This window comes from Columba livia, chromosome 2 (genome assembly GCF_036013475.1).
Source record: "Columba livia isolate bColLiv1 breed racing homer chromosome 2, bColLiv1.pat.W.v2, whole genome shotgun sequence".
Taxonomy (NCBI): Eukaryota; Metazoa; Chordata; class Aves; order Columbiformes; family Columbidae; genus Columba; species Columba livia.
Window position 1 is genome coordinate 142,269,398 of NC_088603.1, and position 25,474 is coordinate 142,294,871.

At 37.7% G+C, this 25,474-nt stretch overlaps 1 protein-coding gene across 8 annotated transcripts in view; it reads left to right on the top strand.

Moving 5' to 3' along the window:
• ZFPM2 (zinc finger protein, FOG family member 2) overlaps positions 1-25,474 on the top strand; it is a 311,941-nt gene that overhangs the window by 133,072 nt on the left and 153,395 nt on the right. For 3 of the 8 annotated variants that reach the window (XM_065054232.1, XM_065054234.1, XM_065054233.1), the window contains 3 exons: positions 1,629-1,799; positions 1,913-1,966; positions 21,245-21,363. In XM_065054232.1, the coding sequence (XP_064910304.1) occupies positions 1,629-1,799; positions 1,913-1,966; positions 21,245-21,363 (344 nt within the window). Of the gene's footprint in view, positions 1-1,596; positions 1,800-1,912; positions 1,967-21,244; positions 21,364-25,474 lie in introns of all 8 variants that reach the window. The other 5 variants (XM_065054235.1, XM_065054236.1, XM_005510549.4 and 2 more) reach the window with 3 other exon arrangements.

Consider the following 25,474-nt stretch of genomic DNA (forward strand, 5'->3'; position numbering starts at 1 on the left):
CAGGAATCATGCAAAGAAGGGCTCACCGTGAAAGGGAAAATTAATTTTGACTTGGGAAAAACATAAAATAATGCATCTAGAGAACTTTAAAAACATTTATGTTGAGAAGAAGAAATTAAACTTATTTGTTATGGATTTTGAGATGAGAAAGTCAAGATGCTTGTTGCTACATGAGCTGGATACAGCTTTATTAGAATTTTCAGATCTATTTCCTGTCAAGTAGCCACGTTTGCTGAATTCCATTTTACCAAATATTTCAGCGTAAAATGCTAAGAGATTGGAGAAAAGTAACAAAAAATAAGATTTAAAAAAAGACTTTCTAAAGGATTTCCATGCAGTACACAGTATGTGGACAATGTACTGAGTGCCGGGTCTATGATACTGTACGGGTAATTACAGTAATGCTGAATTTTAGGATTCTCTGGCACTGTTTTTGCAGAAACCAAGAGAACAGTCTGAGCAGGTGAGACTAAAGAAGAATGAGAAGGAGGAAACGGAAAGACCCTTGTAAGAAAGGAATGATGCTCTGTGTAGCAGGAATAAACTTTTTGGTTTGTTGTGTAAACAAAATATTGTACGTGTAACAATTAGAAGGTTTGTTAGCAAGAGGTGTATTATGTTGATAGAGCAAATTACGTCAAACAAGGTAAAAAGAGAAGGTATTGTTGAAGGAATTGGAGACACACACACAGATCTTTCTCCTGCACTACCAGTGTGCACACAGACACTCCCAGGGACGAGGAGGGCAAAAGTTACTGGGATGCCCAGTAAGTTGCTCCTTTTTTTTCTCCTGCACTTTCGTTTATGTGTAATACAATAATATGGAGCTGGAGCAGGGGCAAGTGGCCCATAGAACCCTTCTCTTTACCCCTCTTCTGGCCCAGCTTCTCCCAATTATTTTTCATGTAGATAATCAGATTTAAAACATGATTCTCTAATTAATAATGTGTAGGACATGAGATAGAAAATCATTTAATATGGAAAAATTGTGATTTATAATTAAAGGTTTGGATACGTAAATGTGCTATTGTGGGTTAGCAAGTTCCAGACATTGCCTAACTGCTGGTAACTGTCCATTAGTGTGCTTGAGATGGTGAGTTCAGAGTGATTTGACTCAGTCCTTTGACCAGCATTCATTTAGCTGGCCTCTTTTTTCCCTTCTGCAAGTCACAAGCCCCAAACCCAGCACATATCTGCATCTAATGCCTTTAGCAAAGAGATTTAAAGCCTAAAAATGTAATTATGTACAAGAGGCATGCAGGGTGGGTGAGATAAAATAACTGGTAGCAACATTTCTCCATCGGCAAGCGGAGGCGAACACAGCAGTGTAAACCCCAGAGCCCTCGGGCAGAACCCAAGAAAATGTTGTATTAGCAATGTCTTTTGGTAGTTGAGTTGTACAAATGAACTCCGGAATGATCTTTTGTTGGTATAACTGTTGTGAGTGTAAACATATGTGAAAGGAGAGAAAGCAATAATATAAAAACCGTAATGGCTGGAATTTGTTGTCGCTACCACACTGAATGCTGTTTCTTGCACAGTAAAGTGGATCACAGGAAATACATTATTGATTATGTTATTGTAAATCGTTTGCAGGTGAGAGATATTTTGTATTATTACTTGTGCAGAGTCCAACACTCATAAAAAGGCCAAATGGGAGTTTCACTTGATGGAGCCCTGCATTTTAGATACTCTTCTGTCGACAGCTGCCAGTAGTGCAGCAGAAGTGCCAAAATCAAAGGTATTAGGTAGAAAACTCACAGCAGCCTGCATTTCTGGAACTGGACAACATCAATCAGGTAATCATTTGTGTATATGTCTATGTACAGTGCCAGCATTGTGGTGTTGAATGCAGGTGATGTGGCCTCCTGACGTATGGGCATTGATCTTCTTCCCTTGTCCCGTTTCACAGACCTGGAGCAAGAGAAGCGTGGAGCCTGCACAAACGGGCGCTGCAGATTTCCAGGTGCGTGATGCTGAATGCCTGAATCACAAGAGCATCACTGTAACAGGGCGCTTCAAATGTTTATGTTGTCTCTAGAATTCCCATTGCCTTTAGCATTGTTCTGCATTATAAATAGCATTTTTTTATTATTTTAAAAATTAATTTAGTTTAATTTCTGCAAACATTTTATGATTCTCTTCTGTAAAAACAGAAGGAAATGAAAAAGTGGAACAAGGGGACAAGGACAACTGTGAGGAGTTATCCTCAGTTTATTCATTGCACAGGCTTTTGTATCATTAAAAGGACCATGATACAACAACTGGCAGATTATGACTTCTCTTAGCTTCAAGCAGATAGTGCCAGGAAAGTCAACAGAGACATGATATACTGAGTCTAATTTATCATACCAGTTTTCTGCCTATGAAACCTGAAACAGTGAAGTGTTTAGGTTGAAATACTGATCACATTCACAGTTTCTGGAGGGTGGCTTTCAGGTTTAGTGGAATGGAGTGAGAATGAAAGAGCTGTTAAGCTGTCAGTAACTGTTAAGCTGTTGGCATCCCAAACTCCTGGAGAAAAAAAAAAAAAGCCAGCAAAAACCACAACTACTTTTTCTGCACATAAAACACAAACACTTCCCTTCAGAAAATTTTGGTGAAATATTTTGTAGTTACGAAGGCTTTCCAGGGATCTGAAAATCAAAATATAGTTTTGATTAAAAAAAAAAATCAGTTAAAATTGAATTTTAAACAGGCACATTGATGTCCTTCTACTCTCATGGTGTGTGAGTGGTTCTCATTGTAAGCGTTGAAATTTTCTGGTGTAGCGAACGTTGTGTGTGCTGGAAATTACCATTGATTTCCTTTATGTTTCGTTTTTTTCAGAGTCCACAATTTATCACCCTAAAATATTCCAGCGAAAATCACTGCCGAGTTTCCCATTCATCTTGGCTTTCTTTTTTTTAAGGAAGAACAGTAACTGTAAAAATTTACTTTTGCATTTTCAAAAATGCCTTTGACAACATGTTTGTGCAAAGAAGGAAGTAACTGCAGAGAGTAATTTCAGACACCTCCATTTCAGTGGAGATCGAAAAACTGCTGAGAGAAGGTGAAATGGTGATGGGATGAGCATTCTGTAGGAACACTGCAAAACTACACTGAAAAATCGTGTTGAACAGGCAGGGCCTAACTGAAACCTGCTGAGGTCAATTAAAATCTTGATATTAATTTTCATAGGTTTCAGATTAAGCTAATCTTTATTTTGTGAAATTATATTAGGATGGATTTTTTTTTTATCCTCAGGCTTACATGCTTCTGTCTTCGTACTTCTTTTTATGTCTCCTAATAATGCTGGTTTTAATTTGGTGTTCAAGTTCTATTGCTCCCTGTGAGAAGTACATCTCTAATATAAGTAGAAGATGGGAAACAGTTACCTGAAGGTGGTGTTCTCATATTCAAAATGTTCTTTCCAAAATGCCAAGTTTTGTCTGATGGAAATATTTCAAAGATTGAATTATTTAAATAAATATTCTTTATTAAATAAAATTGCAAATGTGGTTAGCGTGATATTCTGTCATAATTTACTCAAATTATGCATACTGGTAGATCTTTCTTCTGTTGTTCTGTCCACTGTTGTCAGTAATCTTGAAAAACTCTGCATCTGTGCTTCTGGATGCCAGACTATTTCAGGCAATGCGTCTATGAAAACACTAATTAGTCTTATCTGTGGCACATCATTAGAATGCCTTACGTCTTTGCTATGCATAGATATGGGTTTAATATTACAGCAAATGACTATGACTACATTCCAGCATGCCGCAACTCTATCCGTAAAGCTACATGTTCCCAAAAACTTGGGAAACTCATCTTCTGTGTTTCCCCACGAATCCACAAAGTAACGAAACGTATCAGTCTGAGGATAAGTTATGGGTATGGGGTTTCTTTGTAACACATCTGGCAAGACAGTTCTGAATCAAATGAATAAATCAAAACTGGTTTTAGCCCTCAAATTTCATGTGCTGTGATGTCTGTAGCTGATGAAGAGCAGTGTGCCAGGATGCAGGATTCTCACGCTGCCATGTCTCTGTCCCTTGTGCACTTAAAGGAAAATCACAAGGAATCAGTCACCCTCTTTTGAGCTCTATCTGTACAGGTTGATATTAATGTGGCAGGAAAACGTGCCAAAAGCACACTGTGGTACAGTATTTAACCTGAATAAAGAAAGGTATGTGAAGGAAGCCATAAACAAAAGGGGAAGCCGTATCTGAGCCTCTGCAGTTAGAAGTCTTCCCTCAAAGTCAGGAATGTGGACTGGCCAGCTGCCCTGGGGGCTAATATAGACAATTTGGAATAGCTAATTCAAAATGTTGGAAATGATGTCACTGGGAATTGTCTGCTCCTGGCATTCCAGTATTGTTCTGTACAATAATCGTCTGTTTAATCAGATTACAAAAGAAAACGTTGACTGCCTGTCTACCTGTGTCCAGAGGAGATTTTGTAACCTATTCTTATGTGCATCTTGTTCGTCATTCAGATTGTCATGTTATTTTGTAACCATGGAGAAGCAGGGAGGGATGCCTGTTGGTCGAATTTAGATTTCTCCGGCTGAGTGCAAACCAATTTTTGAGAAAAATGAGAAAACATTTCTTAATGTAAATTGTACTGTCACTCCCTTATATCATCAGTGCAAAATGGATTTCTTTCCAGATCATCTGAACTGTATAATTAGCATATTGTTAAAGCATAGGTTTGAAAGTGCAAAATTGTATACATTTTTATGACTAAAGATAAATGAAATTATGTCAAAGCAAAAAACAATTGGTCAAATGATAAAAGTTAAAAATTTTGGATAGAACTGTGGCATTTTCTAACAACCTTCCCACCATTTTATCTTAAAATTATTCTTTGTACAATTTTTTTAAAACCTACCTGTGTTTTGAATAGGAGTGATTGAAGGGAAATGTGAATCACCTTTGCTCCTAAAATGTTATAGCCCTTCCAAATGGGCTGAGTCATTTTTGGAAGAGGATGGAATTTTGAGTCAATCATCAACTCGAGCCATAGTGTGTGTGTTTTTTGTGCTGTGCTCCCTTTTAACTTAATGAAGAATCTCTATTTTCTTATTCGTATTCTCCTACTGTTTTGGTTTACAAAGTAGCAGCTAATTTGACATAAATCCTCTGGCAATCACAGTTTGCTTGCCACTGCTGTTTTCTGAAACGGTTTGTATGCTTTAGACTTCAGGATTATCCATATACTATATTACTCAATAACATTAAAAAAAATATTGGTTTTGTTTTAAATTCATTTATCTTACCTCTGCACTTAGAGCATGTATAAAATGTAACTTCTCCATCATGTCGCAAAAAGTTATTGCACTCTTGGGTTCATGAATTCAAGAAACATGACATAATAGACTGGCAAATATGGCCTTGTGTCTTCTGATGATGATCCAAATCCACACACTTATCTCGATCTGCCTATATTGTTAACAACATGGGATGTCACACAACAAATTTTTCATTTTAGCTCTTCTTTATGTACAGAGCAGCGTGGAATTTACTTTTTATTGCCTTTCAGAGAGAAGTATCATACCTCTCGGTGAAATAATGGTTTTGTCAGACACTGGTATCTTTATTGTGTAGTGCTTTTAAATTCTACACTATTTATACCAAGCTCTCTTGGCGTAGGACAGGTGAGATGTGATACCTCAGTTTCTCCATGAGAATACTTAAAGCTTTGTGGATACAGAAGTGTGCTGTTCATAGGATAATTGTGAGATCTGTGTTATAGGTTTCAAACAGAATTATTTTGTTCTTCCAAGTGCTCTGTGAATGTACCAAATGTAAACAGCTGCTAGAAATGACTGACAAATCTAAAGCTTCAACTCACAATCTTCATATTGATTTGCTTGCCTCTTCCTACTGTAATTATACTCGTTACAAAGTGTAGACATTGATTTGCTGTTAGAGGTTTTATTACATTTGTTCATGACAGGGAGGAACAGGAATAACTTTATTGCATACACTGCCAATGTTTAGTTGTCAGAAGATATCTAAATGGATGATTGGGGAAAAAAGTTGAAGCGTGATGCATGATTGTAAAACCCTTGGGATCAAAGAAGAATTTAAAAATAGATGACACATTTGTCCTGGAATGCCATTGAAGAGTATGCTGCCATTCAAATTGAAATAATTTTAATTGGTCTAAGTATTTCTAGCAAGATGACAATAAATTAGAAAAGGAGATCTCTGTTTGCTTCAGTGGCAGGTAAGAAGGGTGTTGTGGAGTGAATGGTTTGCTTTCTTCTGTTTCATGTAGTATTTTGGAACAATTGAACTCAGTATTTCGAAGGGTGTCATTTGCTATTTTGTGAGTGTATCTAAGAGATAAAAAGCAGTATATAAACAAGTATTTTTTCACCTACATATATTTTTTGATCCTGATTATTTCAAGACTAAAAACATGCAATGGTTGAATTTAGATAAATTCCAGAACTAAATTAAACCAATCACCTCAAACTTCAAATACTATCTACATGAAAGTAATCCTCTGTCTCTTTCTCTCTGTCACTTTATTCAGACGATACAGGAACTGAGCTTTGTTTAACTATTCTAAAAAATGATATGGAGTATATATCAGAAACATAATCAAAGCCCCTTCACAACCCTACTTGCAAGAGACAAAAGAGATGCAGCATATTTGAAAAGGGCATCCCTTTCACAATGCCAAGATATATTATTTCTTGCTGTTTGTGTTACAGTATCACCTAGAAGCTGTTGGTTTCTATTGACACAGAATTCCTTTTGTCCTAGATACTATACTTTATAGATAAATAAAAATGTGTGTGTATACATACATATCTGTCTATCTATAATGTATATCTATGTATCTGTTTTACATTTGTATATGTATATCTATACATACAAACACAATTACAGTCCCCACTCTCAGTTGTTTGCTATCTAAAAAGACAGCTCAATAAAAGGTGAAAGCAGTTATTATTACTTTCAGACTTACAGAGAGATTATGAGTGATTTTGGAGGTCCCACCGGAGGAAGGTTTAGATCCAATTCATCAAACCCAGATCTTCCAAGACTAAAATGTTTGGTGCAAGACTGGTCTTCTCTAAAATGCATGTGTATCTCCATTATTTGATAGTTTCTTGGAACTGTTTATTTTGATATGCGTGAAAAGTACTACATGGGAGCTGGCAAAGGTTTGAGTTACCTGTTTGTAGGAGTTTCTTTGATACTGCCTTTTGAATATGTCTCTCATTGTAGAAATCAATTTCCATTATTTTTTGTTGGTTGCCAAAAGAAGAAGATAGCATAAGCATACAGAAAATACTTAAACATTTTATGGCCATATACATATTTGGCACAGTGGAAGACTTTGTAAGCTGCATATGTTTATTTATACATATATTTTCACATATGTGTAGGTTAAGGTGCTAATGGTACAACCCAGCCATAGATGAGACTTATTTTTTCTGTGAAATTATCATATTGATTTAGAGTACTTGTATTAATACTTGTTTACAAGAAATGTGAAAAAATACAAAACTTCCGTAGAGTATGACATTTTTCTCCAAGCATTAACAATACTTTCTTCTTTATTCACTTTATTAATTCTAAGTTTACAAACATGTACTTTCCTTTTATTTCATTATGACCTTCATGCTTCTACCATAATTTGAAAGACCATATTGCTCTTAGTCTACATGCTTTCTAGTTTCAGCGTTATAAGAGTGAAGCACAGCATCAAATCCACTGATACACAAATCCGCACCATCACATCCCACAAATCTCCTCTGATTTCATCCAGAGAACACTTGATTTTTCTTGTTCACAATTCAGTCTTAATTTAATCCTCAATTTAATCCTTCCGTTAGGAGGCATCCTTAGCTTATTTCAATTTTATTATCATTTATTTTATCTAGACAGTATTCTTGGTGCTTTTAGGAACAGGTGAAATATAGTCCCTGCCTTCTTGGAGGCCTCAGCCTAGTTCAGGGGCAGTGCCACAAGGCTTGCTGGCACTATGTGGAAATAATTTAGGAATATCTTCATGGTGTTTGAGTAGAAACTTCAAAGATGATATCTATCTGAAAAAAAAAAAAAAAGAGAGAAGAGAGAAATGTGCATTTATTTGAACAAGAGCGGCTGATTAAAAGCAAAAACTAAAGATTTTCCTACCTTTTATTAAGCTTCTACTTGCAATAAAAACTTTGGACTTTTCCAGATGAGAGCTCCTCTCTGGCTTTTACTTCTTCATCACTTAGCTTTGGCATGCCGTGACATCCTCCTCATGGACATCTACTTTCGCACCTGGATGCTTATGCTGTTGTAGAAATCATTCAGTCAGTATCTCTCCTGACTCCAGGTGGTGCAAAGTTAGCAGGAGGTCATTGAGGAGATTCACTGTGGACTGGAAAACAAGATCCTTTGTATCATCTGTGTAAATTGTAGAGTTGACAGAGGTGCAAGGAGAAGACATAATAAGCATATTTGGTGAGAAAGATGCTACTAACACAGCTATTGTTAAGTCTGCCCAGTATGTTGGGGATGTCCACACTGAGTTGTAAAAAGCTTTTTAGTAGAATAAATTAATCTTTTTGGAGTGTTGTACTTCTGTGATGAGTACAGTCAAGAGAATAGAAAAGTTTAGACTCAGGATGGTATCTGATGACTGAGACAAGATATATATGTCAGTGGAAAGACTGTGAGCTTCTGAATTGCATCTGATGAGGGTAGGAGACACCTTTTGGCAGTTTGAAGGGGCAGATTAGGCTTGTCTGGCAGATGGTCTGTGATCAATAGGGGAAGACAGAAAGTTAGAAACCAGATGTGTGAAGGAAAGCAAATGTGTCTTTCTTCTCTTGTTTTTCTGATGTTTGTCTCTGGACATTGTTGGAGGCACTTGCTGGGAACTTGGGTATGACCCAACACTTGCCATTAAGGGAGAACAGTGAGGCCACAGAAGGGAATAGAGAGGGGTGGTAGATGAACTGGACGAGGCAGCAGTGTCCGGAGGACAGGAGACGGGACAGAAAATCAGCTTTTATGCTGCGGTCTTGCAATCTGCAGAAGAGTGGTCAAAGGCTTGGGGGGGCTGCATGTAGGTTCAAGCTTTCCCTAATGTTGGAAGGGTTGATTTTGAAAACACTAACTACATCGCTGGATATGTAAAAGCAAGATTTGTTTGTCTAGAATTTTTTTATCGGTTTAAGTTAATGCATTATGTATCTTGCTAATGTACTTTGTTAACTGAGATGAAAACATATGGGGAGAAACCTGGTAGAATAAAACTGCCCTTTTCAAAGACTCCCTGAACAGCAAATTGTCTGTGTCTATCAGAAAGAAATTGTTTACTTGAGAAGTATGTATTTACTTCAAAATAATAGTCATGGCTAGACCAGAAATTTTTTCTTTGCATTGATGCATGTGATTTTTTTCTTGGGGAGGAAGAGAAGGAGCAGATATTTTAGGGGAGCTTTTATGCTGTTGCATGTAGTTTTGTAAACTGCTGATTTTATTAGCAGGAGAATGATGATGTCAACATGCAGCCTTTCCAATATTATCATTTCCTATGTACTTAACTGTTTTAACTCTATATACTTAATAACAGGCTATGCTGCTTATGTTCTTATAGTACATCATCATTGCAGGATAATAAGCTGTTCTAAATTGACATTAGTATCTTTTAAGCATCATAGTATAAAGGTAGTATTAATGCTTCAAAGACAAAAGAATTCTGTAGCCCAGATATATTCTGAGTTAAAATTTTTTTAATGTCTGTTGACACTGCCTGTTTAATGTCTATAGCTTGCCAGAAATACTTCCCAACTTCCTCAAAAAGAAACATGTCTTGTATGGATTGTGTGAAGTTTTCAGAAGCAGTGATTGCAGCTGTTTGAGAAAGTTAGAGCTCCTGTTTCCAGCACTGACTCGCTCTGAGACCCTGAGCTTTTTATTTAGGTTGAAATTTCCATTAAGGTTATAGAAGATGTGGACTTGTTGTCAGTCACTGTTTACAGCAGTAAAATCTAGGCTGTGAAGAGTCAATCTCAGGAGGTCAGAATGACCATCTACAAGCTCCTGTTGCAGAACTGGCCTTGCAAGGCAGTCGTAGCCATTCCTTGTGTTCAAAGCCTGTGCTCATTAAGGAGAAGGTGGTAAGGCAAAATAATTTGGGATATGCTTTACTCACATGGTGCCTTTGGGACTTATATGAAGGTCAAGATCATTCCTGTACAGAAGGCTGCTGCAAGACCTATATTCTACTTAAGTCTTCTGTAAGCCTCAGAGTAGGATTAAAGTAGTGCACAGGACTTGTACTCAATCTCTGTTCAAGGGTTTCTTTCACTCAGGGTTACAAGTCTGCCTTATAAATGGGCATCAGTTTTTACATCAGCTTCAAAGTCTCGTCAGTGCTGAGATACAGCTGCATGGGAAAGCAGGGTGATAGTCCAGGCTGAAGCACTGAAGGAGCAGGTGAGGGTACTCTGGTCCGTGTCCAAAACCATCGGTCCATCCTTGTCTGGGAGCAGTGTTAAAAAGCTGTGTTGGTCATTGCTGGTACTTGATCACAGAAGATGTAGATAAGCATATAACTCATGAGTGCTGGAGCAGTACAGAGCCATGTGTCTGTTATGCATGGGCATCCGCAGCGAGTGCAAAGAAATGATTAATTTGAATCTTGATATTGTACATTATAGTTATACTACATTTATCTCTATTTATAATAATGTTACTTTTCATATAAATTATAATTATAATGGATGGAACTATATATTGCATGCATGCAGTGGAGCATGGCATTCAATCTCCCTTTGTCCCAGTCCTCCTCTCACCTTCCTAATCTCAACAATAACTAGATCTTTTGGATGGTCACAGCAAATGCTGACAAATTTGAGTCTTTGTTTTTTGTTTTATTTTTGTCTTGGTACTCTCCTTCTTTCAGAAATTTGTTGCGAACATTGAAAGGAAATAGGGAAATCGTATTAAAGTGTCTGCTTCTTTTGTAAGGCATTTGGGGATTTTGGCTCACAGACTGAGCTAGAAATCGGCATCTAAGCAGTGGTTTCATAGCTCTGAGTATGCATATCTGATAGAACGCAAATAACTTCATCTGCCGTTACACAAATGAGAGATGAAAATAGATCCTTCTATCTCTAAGCATAAGTACTGTAAACTGAGAAGACACCACAGATACAGTCACAGATGATCTCACTGCTCTTGCTTTTAGAGTTAAAAAGAATACTTTCTAGGACGTTTTTGTTCATTTAATACATTTCATGACATCACTGTTAATACAACAGTCTTCAAATTAAGTTAACTTCAGTAGCTTTCCGCATTTACGAATGGCACAGGCTACCTAGATATTTTTTACTTTTCCAAGTAAAAAAGAAATCCAACAATATTGGTTAAATGTACAAACATTGCCATGTACTAATGATCTTATTTAAATATCATATATTTATGCAAATAATACCGTAAAAAAAGAAAATGTTAGTATCTTTCAGCTAGAAGGGTACCAGAAAGTCCTAGGGAAAGACTGATGTAGGTGATGGTGAAATGTTTAATTTTCTCCCTGCAGAACAGCGTCTGTCTTAGAAAAGGCTTCAGTCTGAGTTACATATACTGTATTTTCAATTGTGTCCACTTTCAATTGCTTTACATACAATGCTCCATATACCTCTAACTGTATTTGAGGTATAGGAAGCAATAAAAAAAATAGACTCAGGACTGAAATGTCTTCGCATATATCAGGGAGGAATCTGCACACAAAGGGACATTTATCAGGGGCGACTGCTCCTCTGCTGAGGAAGGGAGCAAACCCAAGAGTCCAGAAACAGATGATGATCTTATCAAAAAACCCTCTTCAGTAATATCATCAGCCTGCTCTTGCCAAGTCTGGCATTTCTGTATCGTGTGTATTTGTGATGGAGAGAGAGGGAGCAAAGCTGTGCAAGCTACGTGTAGCTGGGATAAAGTACCTACTCAGCCCACTGGGTCTGCACAGTGTTATGATATAATTGGGAATCATTTTTGCCAGTATGGAGTGTCCATGTGAGAAAGAAGTTTGCAGTATTCCTCTCACACAAAACTGCAAGGAGGCTCTTCAACCACACTGGTTGCCTTTGGGGATTTTTTTTTTTGTTGTTGGTTTTTTTTTTGTATTTTTGCAGGTATTTCTGCTCTAGATTTATCTCAATACATACAAGGAATGACAAACCTCTTGAACTGTGCATCCAAATGTGAAGATGGAAAATTACTGAGAAAGACAAAAATAATATTTTTTGTCTTCTTGTATGAGATTTAGACTTTGAAAACAGAGGTGTAAACTGCTCTTGTAGTGAGTGGACTGAAAACTAAAGACAGTTGCTTCTAATTTCATTGCAGGATCAGGATTTTGCCATGATGGCTTCTATTTTACCTCTGTAGATTAGATACTGATATGAATAGAGTATTTTTCATATTATATGGAACTTGACTGTGAAGCAAGCAAACAAATCTTCAGGATTTCTTAGTGTATCTTGAGTAGATATCTTTTTCTTTCTACATCTGTCTCTTTCTTTTTTCCTTTGAGCATGTTTCTGTAAGTTTAATGAAGCAGTCCAAATTAAGGAAAAGTCTATACAGCTGTATAAGTCTGTTCTACTAAAAAGTTAATCAAACTCTAGCACTAGAGTTAATTTCTTTCTGACTTCCAATAAAAAACAGGGCTTTTTGGAATAGTTCAGCTTAAGCCTTAAAAATTATTTTGATGGTATGCCATATGGACAATTATTATGTAATTGTCCACAATCTACATCTTTAGTAGTTATTCAATTTATGTGATTTTAAAAAATTATTTAATTACTTGCCCTCCCAACCCCTCCAAAATTTAGAAGTCGCATTGTCATTTCAAATTGATGCAGATACGTTCACCACTGTAGGTCTGTGCTTTTCTAACCTGGGATGGTATCTTGTGTTCCTACTAAATTCTGTAGATTACATGAGTGCAAGGTGATACAGGAATGTATTTTTTTTTTTCCCCTTTGCATTCATTTTATAAAAGCAAATGAAGACTTTAGAAATTCAGCACAAATTTGAATTTTCAGAGTGTCAATGCATACACTTCTTTTGAAATGATGGTCTCTGAAAACTGCTTGTGTTGCAAGACATAGTGCCCCTTCCCATGACTGGATTTAGCTTTGCATTGCAGTTGGGTGTCTGGAGCAGCTTATGTACCTGTACCTGAGGTCATATCAACCAGGCTGGAGTACTCTCAATTTGGTGGTGGCCAGAGTCTAGTGTAAACTAAAAAAACAGTAATTAATCTTTAACTCAGTGAATTTTTGTAGCCTACATGATCTGGATGCTTGGAGGCAGAGAATGGGTTTGACCAGATGTCAGGGGAAATCACATCCCTGGGTGCAGCAGAGGCGTGCTCTAAGTGTGCAGTTTAGCCACAATTCAGCTGGTCAAGGAGGTATTAGAATAAGTATACTTTATATTGGTGGTTAGCTTATAGATTAGGCATTGTAATGACACACATGCTTTGGCTAAAATGGATAATAGTGTTTACGTTCTGTTTCTATATGTGAATGCATGTACTTCTGTCCTCATGTTTCCTGCTTGGAAACATGTAAGTCTTCTCTCACTCTGTCAAGGTTTCTGCATCCCTTCTTTTCTTGAATATCTTCTGTTCCTATTTTCTGGGTTGTGTGTTTGTCTCCTGATGAGACCCAACTCGAGTCTTCAAACGATTCTTTCCCTAGGCATCCTGTGTCTTAGCCCCCTTCCCCTCCTTTTTTTCCCCCTATCCTTCCATGGTCTTTTTTTAATTTTTTTTTTCTGAAAATCTTTGCCTACTCTTTCACTATCCTCACTTTCAGAATATTCTTTCCTTCCCTTTATTGTTCATTGTAGGACAGCACTCTTGCAGATATGGATGGGACCTGCACTCTCTGCCATTTGCAGTACTAGCAGCAGATAGGAGAGATAAAGAAAGTCAGAAGCAGACTTTGGGAGCCCTAAAAAAAGGTGGGCTGCAGTAAGATTTTTGTTACAGAAAATGGAGAAGCCTTTTCATTTTTCATCCTTACCTAAAGTGCAGAGCTGTCCTCTGGGAGCATTGGCAAGGTGGGCAACATGAGGCAGCTCAGTTAGGAACGAAGCGTCATGTGGCAGCTTCTCCTGCATTGTGTTTGCTGCCTAGACTTGCTTCTAAGCGCAGGCAAAGGAGAGCAATAGCTTAGAGCAGTTAGTACCTGTGGGTTATGCTTGTGTCTACTCCCTTCATGGCTGTTGTGCTAAAAGATCCGGTTGACTTTACTCCTTAGGAGAGATGAGACCAGGGAGGATCAGGGTTAGAGGGAGGAGTTGCTGGAGGGTGGCAGTAACTTCAGAGAAAGGAAGAAGGCTGCTCCATTCAGAAACCCTCCACTCCCTCAGTGGTCGCAGAATAGCAACTCCTCCTCCAGAGTGATTTCACAGAGCCATTTTCTCAGCTTTCAGCCCTGAGTTTGTTCCTCCTTCCATACTTCACATCCTAACAGTGGCCTGACCCTTTTTTCTCATCTTTGGGGCAGCAAAATTAAATTTTGCTTTTGCTTCTGGACAACCTAAATAACCTCTCTGTTTACCAGACCCCTGTGAATGCAATTTTTGTTGCAAAGCAAATTATAAAATTTCTTTCGAAGACTGATTGTAGTTTAGTCCATTACTGTTTGGACACAAGTGTGAACTTTCTCATCTATATATGTGTCTTTTTAGTAAGATGACTACAGTTCTTGTACCCTGCAGCAGACTTGCAAGAGGTTGTACCCTGATCCCCAGAGATCTCACTCCAGAATCAGCGCACTGCAGAATGGGTACAGTGCCACCCGTTGTGGAGAGAAGTAGGTAACGCAGAGTATGAAATCCCTGCCAGATAAACATGGTAATGTGAGATGGTTGGTCATCTTCAAATTAGAGCTGTGCGAATTGCCCATTACCCAATGTTCTTCCACACCAGCAGTGGCCAGCGTCCAGGCCATGCTGTAGGGGATGCAGCATTCATTCATTCATCATGAAGTGCTATGGCGTAGTACATTTGGGGTTAGTGTTCAGACTCTCAGTTATTTGTTTTAGAGTTTTGGGCTATTGAATGAGTCCTGTGGAAAGGGAATATTTCTGTTTTGCCACCTCCATTGTGTTATCGTTTCCAGTCCAATTACAAGCTAATTCAAAGCTATATGTTAGGCTAATAGCTTCTCATTCACTGCTGTTGGCCAGTACCTCTTTGTGCACTTTACATGCCACTTACGAGTCCCCCTACCACTTACCTATGAAGAACATTTATTTTTTCCCTGAGTAGAGGCTCATCATAGGCAAATCATTAATGCAACTTCAAAAAGATCCCATCTGTTAGGGTTGCATATGGCTAAGATCACAATTATCAAAAGTCCTTTTTTTTCTTCCCCCTTTCTTATCCGCGCAATAAATGTAGTTGTCAGCAGGATAAGTTCACGCATCGGATAAGGTCACAATTTCATTTAGTGACAACTTCCAACAGCGTGAACTTACAAGGTTCGATTTATTAAAGAGTCAGAAAGGATAAGATCACTGCATGGCCAGCCTGATTTATCAGGGTTTGACTGGAGTACTTGAATAGAGAATGTCGTATTTCAAGTTTATGTTCAAAACTGTAGTTTAGTGTGTGTTATGTCTCAGAGACTTGAAAATTGAGAGAAGAGAATTTAGAGGAGGTATCTCAATAATGCAGTTTATGTCTGCCAAGCAAGCGTATGAGCATTTAATATTGGAGCTACTGTGTTAAGAATCACAGAAGTGGAAATGGGATAGTTCTCTGCTATCAGTGAACTGCTGTGTGCAAATGTACACGTATTAGTTTGTTATAATGAAGGTAATCAGCAGTCAAATATTAATTGCAGATTCTTCCTGTGTATACAGGACAGAAGGTGTATCTTGGGTTCTGAGTTTAAGAACTTCTGAGAGTGTTTTTAACTTGCTCACTCTGACTTCAGAGCAGTCATTATTTGAAACCACAATGATTTCTTTACCATGCTAAAATATTCATTAGAGAGCCAGGTGGCTGTGCACTGGAAATGCGCAAAGAAGATGCCATTTGCCAGCAGAAATTGGTAGAACTCCATGGTGTCAAATAACCAGTCTCTAATTATAGCAGAGAAAAACCTTACTCATTCTTTTTAACTGACTCCACTCAGAAAGGTATTCCTGATTAAAAACCAAACACACAAAGAAAAACAACAAACTACTGCTAAAGCTATCAGTGACCTGCTTAAAAATGTTAAACATTATAAATCTGGATATAGTTACTTCTGAAACAAAGTAGTTCACTTTTTCTCCCCCAAAACACTGTTCATCATTCACCTTCAGATATACACTCCTTTGTTTCATATTCCAGAACAGAGTGAAAGCCAGTATTATTCTGTTCAGAAATACTATTTATAGTTAAATTCTTCTGGTGTTGGAACTGTGGTCAAATCCTGTTAAAGGCCAAAAACTGTTGTTGGATTCCTGTGTAGACTACGTGTTTTGTGGAGGGCTTTTTTTGTAATTATTCTGACTTTGCTGTGAAAGAAGACAAAGCTAAACAGACCTCTCTACCTTCTGTTTTATGCAAGCCCTGTCTGGCATCCCTAAAACAATACGTATATGCACGTGTAAGAGAAGAATCCTAAATTGAGTCATTTCATTCTGGTTTTGTATCCACCAAGGTGGCCTAGTATCTTAAAAGCCATGGGATGTTTTGTAACTGTACTAGTGAGTCATGACTTGGGGCTTCTTTTACAGTGCAGCTATCATAAGTCTTTGAGTAATCACAGACTTTAAAAGTATGCTACATCAACAAGATAAGAGAAACAGCCCACAGCACTAACAGCATTATCTTTTACCAAAATTGATTAGCCCATAGTATGTGTCTCAAATATTTTGTATAAACTTACTCGGCAAGCTGGAAATAAGTGTGTTCCTGAAGAACAGGCTGAAAAAAAAAATTCTTCTGTAGCAAGGAAAAGGGCAGTAAATATCAGTAAATGGAATGTCTCTTAAGTAATTTTTTTTACCTAACTCACAAAACCTAAAAGCAGGGCATCACTTCTCTCTACTTATGCTTCTGAGCGCTGTTTCTGTCACAATTTTTGCTTTTCAGTCAGATGGTTGATGCGTCTATGATGAAAACAGCAAAATATAACTGCCTCTTAACTTTGCCATAGGAATGATGAAGTATTTAACAAAACTCATCCCAGGAGCATGTATGAATTCTATATATTATAATTTGCTGTTACATGAAGGAACGTTGTGTTCAGTGTTCAGTACTGAGCTGGTCTGTTGCGATTACCGATCATTAGAAACTCACAACAGTGCTTCTCACAGAATTTTCTGTTTCCTTTGGGCTGGTGCACAGATTAAAGGAAAGTGCAGCAGTTTTTCATCCTTTCTTTCCTTTTCCCCGTGCTTGCTGGGATCTCCATGGACAGCCACCCATGAAGAGTCAGTACCAGCTGTGTCTTTACACTTCCCACTGCAAGTGGTGATATGGCAATAAAATCTCCACTCCTCTTCCTTTTCCTGATGTAATCTGTGAAGATGCTGAGCAGTTGTGCAGGGGACGGTAGCTGCAGGAAGCACTTCGGACTTACATCTGAGCTTCTCCTGAGGCTGAAGGGGATAATCTTGTCTTGCTGAAATATTTCTCAAACTTTTTCCATTAAGAGTCATGGGCTGAGGTTCTCTTTTTTTCCAGCAAAGTCTCTTGAGGTCACAAGTTGCTCAGGCCCACAGGTATGGCCCTGCTTAAGCCAGTGTTCTGGTGGGACGCCAGCCGTGGGCAGAGAACATCCCTGTGCTCCTCAGCAGGAGCCTGGGCCTGCCCGTTGCCGCAGTTTCAATACTGTTCACCAAATAGGAAATTTCGGAGGAGCAAAATGTTGTACATGAAAGCAGAAAGGTTGCCGGCTCCTTACTCTGGGGTGAGGAGAATTCTGGAGAGGATTTTTAATAGTGACATTTGTAATCTTTCTTCTACAAACCCTTGTACCAGCCCCTGGCCTTCCTGCTTGGGGCAGACAAAGGAACATATACAGGGATTTCACAAAAGATGCAGGCTCTGGTAGGAAAACAAAATGATCTTAGCAGATGCTTATAGACCCTGATGTGCAGTGGTTAGTTGTTGGGGTTTGTTTTGTTTTGTTTTGTTTTGTTTTTTTGTTTTATTTTGGGTTTTTTGTTTGTTTGGTTTTGTTTGTTTGTTTGTTCTAAACTTACAGCTCTCTTAGTGTTAGTTTTTTCCCCTAAACAAATATTTTCAGTGGAAAAAAAACATCTTTGCCAAGAATCAAATTGTAATGTGCTGCACCTTGCACAAGCGTAGCCAAAGTATCTGTGTTTGTAAAGACATATGAGCAGATTATCCTTCCCAACCCTAACATTCACCCATGGCGGTAAAATGGCTGCTGGTCATGGTGACGAGAGAGAAATGTTATCTTTTTTGGAGAGCTATGATCAGGGGAAACAGGAAGGTTATGCAGCAAAATGTTTTGTAACGCTGTGTACAATCTGCTACTCTGTCATGGTGTTCTGAGTGGGGGGGAAATTACAGCAGCTTCAGTACGATTCAGCATCATGTTACCCCATCCACAGCACATTTCAGTGTATTCATACGTATTGGAATGTACTGCCCAAACTACAGCTTGGGACTCTAACAAAAGAGAACGAAAGAAAGAAAGAAAGAAAGAAAGAAAGAATCCATATTAACTTAATTATAGACTGGAGGCAAAAAATACAGTTCTGGAAAATAATTGCTTGTTTTTATGTTTGCTTCAAACCTGAACTACTTACAACGTATAAGATTCATGTTATTAATTTAATTTAGAATATAAGGTGTAATAATGTGTACCTTAAAACTTAGGTAGGTTTTGGATATCACTGGATGATCTGCCCTAAGTTTGTCGTTCTTAATCCATTAAAAGACAGGCCTGCTTGTAAATCCACAGGTACAGATAAGGAGTCACTGTTTGACTGTGTCTGAACCCTTTTCAAATGAAAAATGTCAGTGGCAGAAAGGGAGGCTGAATTATTTTTTAAAAGGGTTTTCAAAGATTCTCATGATTCCTCTGATATCAGTTAAATGTGACATGTCCATAGACATGGCTGTTTTTTAGTGTATAAAACCAAGCAAATGCTACAGTTTTCATCTCTATGTAGAGAGAAAATGCTGCAGTATGCCTAAGTGATCAGCGTGTTACCTTGCAATACCAGGAAGATTTCTCTCTTCCATAATTAACATATAAAGACATTTTTTAAAGTTAATACATTTTGTAACAATGCGACTGCGAGAGGGAAAAATTGCATCTATTTCAGTTTTGTTTTGTTTTGTTGTTGTTGTTGTTGTTTTTTCTTTTTCTGTTGTTTTTTCTTTTTCTTTTGGATGCATAGATACAACATGTATAAATTAGATATAATTAATCTGTAAGCTTTCCTGCTCACATACTGCCTTTAGAAATGTCATAGCACTGTCACGATGAGGACTCGCCCGCATACGTAGTAGCTTTTGTAAACTGATACAGCTCTATTTCCTAGATTTGTTCCAGTTTGCAGGAAGGATCTGATGCACAATTTTACGTAGGGTGGTTTTGTAATCTGCAACACTCAGAGGTGAAATTTAGATCACTGTGCTTGAAAATGGAATCTGGAGCCAGGTCTTCTCTTTGGAAAATGGTTGAGATTAACCCCTGTGGACTAGGACAACCCCTGCAGCCTGGCTGTACCATAAATCCAGGCATCCATGGGAATGGTCAGCCTGGGGAAGTCTGTGGAGACTCCCTGCAAGCCAGGAGGAATTACTCACTTCCTCCAGCCCAAGGTTCGTTTCACAACAACTTGCAGTTCTAAATATGAGATGGGTTGACTTCTTGCACAGTTGGACTTCACCCTGTTTGTGAAAAAGCACTGTCCTGATTTGCGGTAGCGTTGTTGAGAAGGGACGTGGTGCTGGAAAAGACAAGAGCTGCTGTTGCACCTGGCTGGTGCGGAAAGGGACAAAGGGGCTTTCGCAGGCAGGGAAAACAGGTCAGGAAAAATCCCGGCCACAGCGAGGTTGGGGTGAGCTCTGCTGTTCCTGAGAACAATAACAGATTTTCCATCTACCTTCAGGAAGGACAAAGCTTAGAAATCCAACAGCATGTAAGCATTCAGTTAAATGTTTGACAGGAAAAGAACGTATCAGCCCTCATTCCTTATTGTATTTTATCCTTCTCAAAGTTTAAAACCAGAGTTCATTTGAATTGTTTTAGAAAAGAATGTTAGGTATTGTGTACATAAACACAGCTTTTGCTATATTTTTAACTGAAATGTTTATTCATAGAAAAATAAGCTTATTGAAGAGATGGCTTTCAAAGAAGAGATGTCCAGACTATATTTTTAATCCCAAAATGAAGTGAAAAAAATGTTGGGGAGAAAGGTTGTTGATGAATTTTATTTTTCCTTCCACAGTAATGATCAATTGTGTTTTGTTTCTTCTCTGTTCATTAGAAAAACTCAGAAAAGTTAAAGTGACCTTTTAAGTGTGAATTGTGAAGTCCTTACTTCCAAAAATAAAATTTACTTTTGAAAAAATGAAGAATTAGTATACACTAAAAAAAAAAATTATACTCCCTCCATTGCCTTCACATATTTGGTGTTAAAACCTTAAGCTAATAGTGTAAATAATTTGGGGTCTAATTCTGAAATGTTACTGCCTGTAAAACCTCACTTGGTTCAAACTCCCTTTTTTAATTGTGGTAAATGTTCTTAGTAGTTCCTTCAAAATGAGTAAAGTTGTTGTGGATTTATATCACTATGTGATATGTCTAAAATTTTAGTAGCTTTATGCTTCAGAATGTGGGCTTGTGACAGCCAAATTCTTCAAGGAAGTTAATGCATGGTGTATGGATGGTACTGCATTCTCTCCTTTCAGCTATCATCTCCCTCTCCTCAGCATGTCTTAAGCACTTCTCTGAAACCACTCTTCTGAATAAAAATGCCTTCAAACTCCAATGTGTGTGAAAAGATGCAAGAAAGGAACAGGACTTTCTAAACCACACTAGAATATAATTATAAGGGAAAAAGTTGTTGTTTTTTTTTTTGCAGCATGACAAGATCAGTTGTTTTTCAGACAAGCATAATTACTTCTCGTTGTATGGGTCCTCAGAACATTGTGCGTACAAAGTCGACACAGAGGCAGAGGTGGTTGTTGCCAAGGCTCAAGTGAAAGTGCTCTCAACGCGGCGTGTTTGCTTTGTTTGCAGGGGAGCTGGAGCTGGTCCAGAAGGACGGGGAGCGCAAGATCCAGAGCCGGCAGCAGCTTCCGGTTGGAACAACATGGGGGCCTTTTGCTGGGAAGATGGATCTGAATAATAACACCTTGGTATGTAGATGCTCCGAGGCGCTTCGCTTCGTGATATTGTGTGTCGTTCTGCAGGGAATAGCCTGAATTACGGCTCAGCCGGAGCGTTTTGAAAACAGGCATTGTGAGCTTCCACGGACAGTGGTGTTTGGCTCTTTTCCAGTTAGTTCATCTGTGGCAACTGTCCACAGAAAGTTATTTGGAGCACAGGTTAATAGTATTAAACTTGTTATTTTACAGAGGAACGGAAATGTCACTTCCTTGTTTGCCTAACCAAGCTATTGCTGATTTTTTGTTGGCTTTTAAAATTTCTTATAGCATTAATTGCTCAGTATTTAATTTATACTAATAGATGATATAGAAAATAAATAGCTACATTATTTCATTATAAAATTCATTAAATTTGCGTTAATGTTCATGTTACCAAATGTGGCACCATCTTCCATTAGATTAAAGTTATTTTGAAATATATCAAAAGGCACTTATAATATATTCTTAATTAGCCTTGTGTTTTATTCTGATTGCAGGAAGTATGTGGGCCATATTGTTTATAAGTAATACTTTGTTGATATCAGTTCAGTGTGCTGAAAATCTTGTCCTCTCTAGATCCTTTTTCCATTTTTGTTTGTATTAGTTTTAAGTCTGAGCTTCGGTATTATTTGTATATAGTTCAGATTAATTTTCTGAGAATATCTGAAAAGGTGACCCTGCATTAAAAAAAACACAACAAACGTCTCTTGAAGAAGGGTTTTAGACAATCTCGGAACATGCTTAGCCCTGTGGGATGCTGCTGCAAAACCATTATGTTCAGCTGGGTCACTGTTTGCTATTTCAGACTTGTATTAGCATGAATGTATTAGCGTAAAGACCTGTGGAACTGTTTCATAGAAATGTAATGTTACATGCATTGGGGTAGATACTGCTCTGCTGTGAATGGAGAAGCTGAGCTTCCCAGTGTTGGGCGTATCGTCCTGCCCTTGGAGAACCTGGAGCAGATGGGGAGCACTTAGTTGCTAAAGTACCATCTGGGGGAGTATGAGAGGGGGGTTTATGTGGACATGAGGGAAAAGGGGAGACTGAAAGTCTCTAACTCCCCCCTGAAGAACCTATGTCTGTATGCTGGAGTTCTGTTTCTAAAGACTGCTGGATAGTATGCATGTTACTTTCTGTAGATATCCATGTTAAAATTGTAGTGAAGTGTTATGCTGTTGTGAGTGTATAGTAAGTATTTAAGATCTTGATATTTCGTAGACACTTTAGCATAATTTATTAATCAAAAAGTGCTAACAAGGTGTTAGAGAAGGAGGCATAGAAACTTTGCCTAAGTTTCCTAGAGTTCAGTATTCCCAACACAGATCAGATTTCCCATCCAGGCACCTGAATAAAGGATGCGTTTACAAAAGTATTGGACACTAAAAGCATCTTATTGTTGGAAAGGGGAAACAGGACAATTTTAATACCTCTCTCAATTTTCTCCATCTATTTAACTTCATTTTTATTTCTTCATCTATTTGATTCTTGGTCTTACCAGCATTCTCAAAATGTTTTTCATAAAATGTCATTTGCAACAACCAATTTTCTAAGATTCCACTATTACCACTTTCGTCAACTTTCATGCAACAGAAATCCTATTCCTGATGTAGCTCAAAGTCAGTCCACACAATACCTTAGGAAAAATGCTACCTTTGTTGCCCTCTCTACTTGCTCTGCTTCCTCAGGTATATAAGACTTGAAGATACAATATAAGAGATAGTGTTGATAGAACCTTCACTGCAAAAATTATCAGATATTCTTAGGATGAATTTGCAACATCTCAGCAGTTGATCATATTGTTTCATTTTTGTTTTCTGAAGGAGATGTAGAGCAACCACAATCCCTGTAGCAGGGGCTTGCTTTGATAAAACAGGCATATATTAAGGTTTGTTATTACTTTGTAAATTTGAGCAAATACCTCTTTAGCTGTAACAAAAACATCTAGCTAAGACATTGTGGTTTTAATGAATTTGTAATTAAGCATGAGCAGAGCTGACTTTTTAGGTTGGTAATTATAATGGGATGGAACAACTTCCTCGACTTAGGTCAGAGAGATGTGGGATAAAAATCTTCAGAAGGACTTTTTTTCTCACCAAACTGGAAAGATAACTCCTTTTATTATTGTTAATTTTTTTTTTTAAAAAAAAGGTATTTTTGCTAACACTTGTAAGATTTTACTTTTGTTTTGCCTACTAATATAAATACATTTGGAAATATGAAAAAGTTCCTGTAAACAGAGTTGTAGTCCTCAGCAATATTGTTTTGTCCCCTGAGCAACTCCATCCTTTGCGGTAGTCAAAACTGAACTAGATACGATCTTCAGCCATCTGAGTTAACTTCGAAGTTGGATCTGACTTTGAAGTTTGCCTTGCTTTGTGCAGGAGTTTGGACTGGATGACCTCCAGAGGTCCCTTCCAACCTGAATTATTCTGTGATTCTAAGTATCTGTTTTTTCTGAAATCAGATGTTTCCTGTAATCCTACATTTGCTACTTCAAAATGCTGTGTGAAGAAATGTAAACCTCTTGATAGAACTTTCATTTACTGTTTAAGCAACACAAACCCAGTGACAGCTTCTGCATTTTTTTTCTGTTTTTTTTCTTGAAACGATTCTGGTTTATTTATAATTTTTCTGTTTTCTTGACACATTTGGTTAGTTTTCTCACTAGCGTACAAGCTCTCTGTTGTTCATAAGGGGAGTTACATTTGTTTATTTAAGTTATTTATGTCTGTTTTCAAAAGCTCATTTGGGTAAAGCCTCACCTCCCTAGAATTCAAGCAAACTTTCACATCAGCAGCTGACAGCAAGTTCGGTGCATTTTTATATGAGAACTTCAAACACTGGACTGCTATTAACATAAAATATTTTTTTTTTAAAAAAAAGCTTTAATGTGAATTTTTGGTATAGAGAGGAAAGGAAAGAAAAAATCAGGAACGTCAGGTAAATAAATCTCACAATTTTTGCAGCTGGTGTCTCTATTGGAATATACATTTGTGGCTGAATACAAGTACCTTACCTGACTTTACTGTTTAGTGTTAGCAATGTGACATTGCCACAAAGGATTCATTACTTGGCTATAGCAATTACAGCTTACTTACTAACCCTGTACTCTGCACTGTGTACAGCCTGTACATGTAATACCCTGTTGAAGTGCTGCTTATTTCAAGCAGTGCTGTGTTGCTGAATACAGTCTCACTGCTCTTGGCTCAGGAGACAGAGCAAGCTAATTAATTCAGCACAGGAATTAATTGAGTCACCGTGCCAGATGTCAAATACTTTTTAGATCTTTCGAGTTTCTGTCTTGAAGTATATTAACAATATACCTCTCAGAGTAGTAGTGGGTTGGGTACCTTGAACAAAACGAATTTAAGTGCTGTTTGCACTTGCAATAGGAATAGCAGCTGTTGACTTCATCAGCAGTGCTACAGCACTGTCGGGAGATTTGGTAGTGTAAGGTCCATATCAGGACTGCAGAATACTTAAATGCCAATGGCAGACTTAAAATAGCTCAATGACTAATAAATTCTTAATTTTTCTGATCTAGTAGTTGGCCAATACTCATGAATTACAGAGTGATCAAAGCCCCTTAGGAAATAATGTACCCCATTGTATTACTGTTACTGTTGATGAATCTGCATGCAGCCACCAGAATTCTTAAGAATGTTGTTTCTAACGACAAAGAGTGAGTCTCAGATATTAAAACTTGTCCAGGCATTTAATTCCCATTTCAATTTGAAATTAAGAATTCCGTATATCATTATTAAGTATTTATAGATATCTATTTAGTTCCTTTTGTTAAATTTAGAGTGATAGATGATCTATTCAGATACTTCTAATGAACTGTTCCTGTAATTTTGCCAAATTGGCAAAATTCTGCTCTCAACTGCATGCATAGTTTGTATCTGTTTGCATAATTGGGCATGGAGGTTGTTGCCTTCCATTTCCTTTGACTTTTTCCACTTTGTATCAATGGTTCCATAATAGTTGATAATGTTAAGAAAACAAACTGCACAAGAGTATATTTTCAAGTCTAGAAAGTGTAATTCTCAAATAAGAGCTCGTTCTCTTGTTTTACAGTAAAAAGTGATCAGCTACATGT